Source organism: Oncorhynchus mykiss, chromosome Y (assembly GCF_013265735.2).
Source record: "Oncorhynchus mykiss isolate Arlee chromosome Y, USDA_OmykA_1.1, whole genome shotgun sequence".
Classification (NCBI taxonomy): domain Eukaryota; kingdom Metazoa; phylum Chordata; class Actinopteri; order Salmoniformes; family Salmonidae; genus Oncorhynchus; species Oncorhynchus mykiss.
Genome location: NC_048593.1, coordinates 42317713 through 42325212, shown reverse-complemented (window position 1 = coordinate 42325212; position 7500 = coordinate 42317713). Strand labels below are relative to the sequence as shown.

General features: G+C 46.9%; 1 protein-coding gene across 1 annotated transcript in view; it reads left to right on the top strand.

Annotated features, from left to right (window-relative positions):
* The window catches only part of dchs1b (dachsous cadherin-related 1b), a 241894-nt gene that overhangs the window by 174567 nt on the left and 59827 nt on the right, over window positions 1-7500 (top strand). The window contains exons 7-11 of the mRNA XM_036967976.1: window positions 830-1061; window positions 1632-1868; window positions 4801-5264; window positions 5528-5890; window positions 7098-7335. Of these exons, the coding sequence (XP_036823871.1) occupies window positions 830-1061; window positions 1632-1868; window positions 4801-5264; window positions 5528-5890; window positions 7098-7335 (1534 nt within the window). The remainder of the gene's footprint in view (window positions 1-829; window positions 1062-1631; window positions 1869-4800; window positions 5265-5527; window positions 5891-7097; window positions 7336-7500) is intronic.

Here is a 7500-nt window from a genome sequence, read left to right as displayed (position 1 = left end):
ACACACAGAGCACAGAACACACACAGAGCACAGAACACACACAGAGCACGGAACACACACAGAGCACGGAACACACACAGAGCATGGAACACATAGAGCATGGAACACACAGAGCATGGAACACACAGAGCATGGAACACACAGAGCACAGAACACACAGAGCACAGAACACACACAGAGCACGGAACACACACAGAGCATGGAACACACACAGAGCATGGAACACACACAGAGCACGGAACACTCACAGAGCACGGAACACACACAGAGCACAGAACACACACAGAGCACAGAACACACACAGAGCACGGAACACACACAGAGCACGGAACACACACAGAGCACAGAACACACACAGAGCACAGAACACACACAGAGCACGGAACACACACAGAGCACAGAACACACACAGAGCACAGAACACACACAGAGCACAGAACACACACAGAGCACGGAACACACACAGAGCACAGAACACACACAGAGCACAGAACACACACAGAGCACAGAACACAGACAGAGCTGTTCTGTTTTCTGCTCTGTTTTCTTCTCTGTCTTCTATTCTGTTTTCTGTTCTGTCTTCTATTATGTCTTCTCATCTGTCTTCTATTCTGTCTTCTATTCTGTCTTCTGTTCTGTCTTCTATTCTGTCTTCTGTTCTGTCTTCTATTCTGTCTTATATTCTGTCTTCTATTCTGTCTTCTATTCTGTCTTCTATTCTGACTCCAGACACTTAATCACAACAATTTTCTAACTCTCCCATCTCCCTCTCTCTCTCCCATCGCTCTCTCCCATCTCCCTCTCTCTCTCCCCCTCTCTCTCTCCGTAGGGTGGTCAGAATGCAGTGACCCGTGTGCGTGTGTATCTGGAAGACGTTAATGACAACCGTCCATCCTTCTATCCGGTGCTCTACACCGTGAGCCTCAGCACCCAGAGCGCCCCCGGAACCTCCGTCACCAAGGTGACGGCCAACGACCCCGACGCTGGTGACAACGGCAGGGTGACCTATCGCACGGTGCCGGGAGGAGGCTCCACCTTCTTCACCCTCAACAAGGACACAGGTGTGTGTGTGTGTGTGTGTGTGTGTGTGTGTTTGTCTGTGTGTGTAATATCATCATTTTCCCTGTAGATAGCAGTGTGCCACTTTTAGATCACTGCAGTAAAGACATAACCGTTTAGATGACTGACAGCAGAAGTGTTTTAATAAACATTATAATACTTTCCCCATCAATACAACTCAGATTTGAACTGCTCAGTAATATGTCCTCCCTCTCTCTCTCTCTCTCTCTCCCTCTCTCTCTCTCTCTCTCTCTCTCTCTCTCTCTCTCTCTCTCTCTCTCTCCCTCTCTCTCTCCCTCTCTCTCTCCCTCTCTCTCTCTCTCTCTCTCTCTCTCTCTCTCTCTCTCTCTCTCTCTCTCTCTCTCTCTTTGTCTCTCTCTCTCTTTCTCTCTCTCGCTCTCTCTCTCTGTCTCTCTCTCTCTCTCTCTCTCTTTCTCTCTATCTGTCTCTCTCTCTCTCTCTCTCTCTCTCTCTCTCTCTGTCTCTGTCTCTCTCCCTCCCTCCCTCTCTCTCTCTCTCTCTGTCTCTCTCTCTGTCTCTCTCTGTCTCTCTCTCTCTCTCTCTCTCACCAGGTGTGATCTCTCTTGCGCGGTCGCTTCACGGTAAGGCCAACACCCTGGTCTCCATGGTGATCTCGGCGCAGGATGGCGGTGGTCTGACGGCGCCGTTGAACGCCCGTGTCAACGTGAGCGTGGTCGGGGGCTCTGTGGCGCTCCCTCTGTTTGAACAGGCTCAGTACTACTTCACTGTGTCTGAGGAGGTCCTCAGGGGCACCGAGGTGGGCAAGGTCCACGCTGCCATCAAGACCGGTGAGTTTTACCACGTTGTCTCTCTGAAACAATGACGTTAGGATGTGATTAGATGTAATGTAGCTACAACGAGCTGTGGCTCAAAGCCTCGAATGACATTGCTTGGGAACTTCAGAGCTGAAACAGTTTGACACTTTGACTTTGGTTATAAAGGAAAGTATAAACACACACTAGGGGTCATGACCTCTGCTGGAGACTCTACACATTCTGGGTAATGTGAAACAACGTCATTATCTCACTGGCTTCCTCTCCGGCCAGCTCTCATTGGCTAATAATGATCAATCTTCTCAGAAAAAAAAAATGTTATGTCGCCTGTGTCACACTACAAGAGAATTTCAGATTTAGTTGGCGATTAAAATCAAACGTTTGAAAATATCAGAACGTCTGGGACGGCTCAACGACCAGATCGGTAGCCCTCAGATTGCGTCTCTTTACCAGCTCACATTAAACAAACTTCGGTAACGGCCCACGTGCCCCGAGTAGTCAGCGACATGGGAATTTAGTCTCTGATCTCAAAAAAAACTTTTCTGGGACAGTTCAATCGTGTAACGTACTCGCGCGGGCTTAAGCAGTTTACTTTACTGTTGTTCTGCCTCTGACTAAGTCCCTGGCTTTTATAGTATAGCCTTGGACAATGGGTCCAGTCTTACTCCAGCTAAATCGGTTGGCTACAGGGGTTCTCAAACAATGACACATATTGGCTATGAGTAAATACCTCACTATTTGTATAAGACATTCCTTGGAGTCTTGGTGTCGTCAGAGAATAGTTACCCTGGTATCCTCAGCTCACCTTACGGGTTCTGGTCCGAAGTAGAGGGCCGTTTGGAAACCAATCTTAAAACGCCATCTCTACTCCTTCCTCACCTCTCGGTTGGCTGATTTAATATGGATTATTTTCCACAAAGAACTAGAGTTGTGATTTTTTTTCTGGTATGAACGACTGCAGAATGATTTCTATTAGAGGCGGTTTTGAGTAAGAGTCAAGAGAGAAGTGCTCTCATCTGGAGTGGACTTGAAGTACCCTTATTCCATCTGAAGAACCCTTATTCCATCTGAAGAACCCCTATTCCATCTGCATAACCTTTATTCCATCTGAAGAACCCTTATGCCATCGGAAGAACCCTTATTCCATCTGAAGAACCCTTATTCCATCTGAAGAACCTTTATTCCATCTGAAGAACCCTTATTCCATCTGAAGAACCCTTATTCCATCTGAAGAACCCTTATTCCATCTGAAGAACCCTTATTCCATCTGAAGAACCTTTATTCCATCTGAAGAACCCTTATTCCATCTGAAGAACCTTTATTCCATCTGAAGAACCCTTATTCCATCTGAAGAACCCTTATTCCATCTGAAGAACCTTTATTCCATCTGAAGAACCCTTATTCCATCTGAAGAACCTTTATTCCATCTGAAGAACCCCTATTCCATCTGAAGTACCCTTATTCCATCTGAAGAACCCTTATTCCATCTGAAGTACCCTTATTCCATCTGAAGAACCCTTATTCCATCTGAAGAACCCTTATTCCATCTGAAGTACCCTTATTCCATCTGAAGTACCCTTATTCCATCTGAAGTACCCTTATTCCATCTGAAGTACCCTTATTCCATCTGAAGTACCCTTATTCCATCTGAAGAACCCTTATTCCATCTGAAGAACCTTTATTCCATCTGAAGAACCCTTATTCCATCTGAAGAACCCTTATTCCATCTGAAGAACCTTTATTCCATCTGAAGAACCCTTATTCCATCTGAATAACCTTTATTCCATCTGAAGAACCCCTATTCCATCTGAAGTACCCTTATTCCATCTGAAGAACCCTTATTCCATCTGAAGAACCCTTATTCCATCTGAAGAACCCTTATTCCATCTGAAGAACCCCTATTCCATCTGAAGAACCCCTATTCCATCTGAAGAACCCTTATTCCATCTGAAGAACCCTTATTCCATCTGAAGAACCTTTATTCCATCTGAAGAACCTTTATTCCATCTGAAGAACCTTTATTCCATCTGAAGAACCTTTATTCCATCTGAAGAACCCTTATTCCATCTGAAGAACCTTTATTCCATCTGAAGAACCTTTATTCCATCTGAAGAACCCTTATTCCATCTGAAGAACCTTTATTCCATCTGAAGAACCCTTATTCCATCTGAAGAACCCTTATTCCATCTGAAGTACCTTTATTCCATCTGAAGAACCCTTATTCCATCTGAAGAACCCTCATTCCATCTGAAGAACCCTTATTCCATCCGAAGTACCCTTATTCCCCCTCCACTCTTAACTGTTTTATATCTACTGTCATTGAGTCTATTGTTTGATGAGGATCCACATCAGGCTGGGTAGAAGCAGCAACTACTCTTCCTGGGATTCACAATAAACACAAAACATGACATGCAACAAAACATGACATGCAACACTGACACACTAATAGACAAGGACTGTCAAACACATTTAGAATACAACCGTAAACAAACAATACATCCACTTACATCATTGCTCTTTTTCAGTACAGGAGTTGATGTGGACATTTTGGAATTGACTGTGATTGATGCTCTGTTTGTATTACAGGCTTTTAAATTACTTCTCTGTTTCACATGGGATTAACCATTATGTCCCTCCCTCCCTCCCTCTCTCCCCCCTCCCTCCCTCCCTCCCTCCCTCCTTCCTTCCTTCCTTCCTTCCTTCCTTCCTTCCTTCCTTCCTTCCTTCCTTCCTTCCTTCCTTCCTTCCTTCCTTCCTTCCTTCCTTCCTTCCTTCCTTCCTTCCTTCCTTCCCTCCCTCCCTCCCTCCTTCCTTCCCTCCCTCCCTCCCTCCCTCCCTCCCTCCCTCCCTCCCTCCCTCCCTCCCTCCCTCTCCATCCCTCCTTCACTCCCTCCCCATCCCTCCCCCCCTCTCCATCTCTCCCTCCATCCCTCCCTCCCTCTCTCAGGTCGTTCCCAGGACATCTCCTATTCCATCTCATCAGGTGACCCAGATGGTTATTTCACCATGGACTCTACCTCCGGGGCGCTCCGTTCCTCTGTCCCTCTGGACCACGAGGCCTGTCCCAGTCTCGACCTGGAAGTCCTGGCTCGCTACGGCTCGCCGCCCGCCTACGGAACCACACGCGTACGCATCACCATCTCAGACGTCAATGACAACGCTCCCTCCTTCCTTCCCTCCTCCTCCGAATCGCTCCTTCTCCCGGAGGTGACTAAAATGGGAACGGTGGTGTACCGGGTTCAGGCCACTGACAGGGACTCAGGTCCAAACGGTCAGCTGAGTTTTGACCTGGTCTCGATCGGCACGGGGGGCAGTAGCGGTCAAAGGATGTTTGGTGTGGACCGGGGAAGCGGGGAGCTGAAGCTGATTGGTGGACTGAACTACGAAAGTGTTCCGCGCTACGACCTACAGGTTAGGGAAAAATTTAAAATCATTTAAAATCTCATTTAGATCCAATAGTAAAATAAACTACCTAATAAAGTTTTTCTTTGAAGAATGTACCAATAGGGCCATCATATGTACTTGTCTATATTAAATTAGATTACTCATTGATCTTCTCTCCCTCCCTCCCTCCCTCCCTCCCTCCCTCCCTGCCTCTCTCCCTCCCCCTCCTCCCTGCCACCCTCCTCCCTCCCTCCTCTCTCTCCTCTCCCCCACCGACCCCCCCCTCCCAGGTGGTAGCTAAAGATGGTGGAGCCCCCCAGCTCAGCTCTACCTTCACGTTAGTTGTGCATGTCCAGGCTCAGGATGCGCAGGGCCCCGCTTTCGACACGCTAACGTACCGCGTGGAGCTACAGGAGAACACGCCTCTAAACACACGCGTCCTACAGGTCCGCGCCCTTAACAGAGAGGCTGCTGGGAACGGCGGTGGCTCCTCCTCTTCCTCGGTGTCGTACAGACTGCATCCGGACGGTGACGCGGCAGGGTTCGGGGTCGCCCCAGATAGTGGGTGGTTGTTCGTTCGGAGCTCTCTGGACCGGGAGGCTAAGGACATATATCTACTGACGGTGGTGGCGACCTCTGGACCGGGAGGGCAGGTGAGGAACACAGCAGTTTAGGGCATACAATCACTCTTATTTTACCATCATGTGGACTTGTGGTTTATCTTCATGTGGACTTGTGGTTTATCTTCATGTAGACTGGTGGTTTATCTTCATGTAGACTTGTGGTTTATCTTCATGTGGACTTGTGGTTTATCTTCATGTAGACTTGTGGTTTATCTTCATGTGGACTTGTGGTTTATCTTCATGTAGACTGGTGGTTTATCTTCATGTGGACTTGTGGTTTATCTTCATGTGGACTTGTGGTTTATCTTCATGTGGACTTGTGGTTTATCTTCATGTAGACTGGTGGTTTATCTTCATGTGGACTTGTGGTTTATCTTCATGTAGACTTGTGGTTTATCTTCATGTGGACTTGTGGTTTATCTTCATGTAGACTTGTGGTTTATCTTCATGTAGACTGGTGGTTTATCTTCATGTAGACTTGTGGTTTATCTTCATGTGGACTTGTGGTTTATCTTCATGTGGACTTGTGGTTTATCTTCATGTAGACTGGTGGTTTATCTTCATGTAGACTTGTGGTTTATCTTCATGTAGACTTGTGGTTTATCTTCATGTAGACTTGTGGTTTATCTTCATGTGGACTTGTGGTTTATCTTCATGTGGACTTGTGGTTTATCTTCATGTGGACTTGTGGTTTATCTTCATGTGGACTTGTGGTTTATCTTCATGTAGACTGGTGGTTTATCTTCATGTAGACTTGTGGTTTATCTTCATGTGGACTTGTGGTTTATCTTCATGTAGACTGGTGGTTTATCTTCATGTAGACTTGTGGTTTATCTTCATGTGGACTTGTGGTTTATCTTCATGTGGACTTGTGGTTTATCTTCATGTAGACTTGTGGTTTATCTTCATTTGGACTTGTGGTTTATCTTCATGTAGACTTGTGGTTTATCTTCATGTGGTCTTGTGGTTTATCTTCATGTAGACTTGTGGTTTATCTTCATGTAGACTTGTGGTTTATCTTCATGTGGACTTGTGGTTTATCTTCATGTGGACTTGTGGTTTATCTTCATGTAGACTTGTGGTTTATCTTCATGTAGACTTGTGGTTTACCTTCTCCATTGCTTAGTCTGTGTCTGTGAGACGGGTTTAGAGACCCGGTGTACAACACATAGAACACACAGGTTTCGTCTAACACATCTCTATCTACTGTATGTTAACCGCCCTCCGTTCTGCGCAGGGCGCGGCTGGGGCGGGCAGGACTGGCAGTGCCACGGTGAGGGTCTCTGTGACAGATGAGAACGACAACAGTCCCCGTCTGAGTCAGGAGAGGGTGTTTCTGGCTGTGAGAGAGAACCTTCCGGCGGGCACGGGGTTCGGCCGCGTGTCGGCTACCGACAGAGACGCAGGACTGAACGCCAGACTGACCTTCAGGCTCCTGCACACTGACCGACACTTCCAGATCAACTCACACACAGGTGAGGAACGCCAAGGGTCTCGGAGTACGAGTGCTGATCTGGGATCTGTCCATATTAATCTAATTCATTGTGATCTTAAAAAAAAAAAAAGAAGGCAAAACTGGTCCTAGATCAGCCCTCCTGCTATGAGTTGCTTAATGAATCAGGGCCCAGGACTGAGATTGT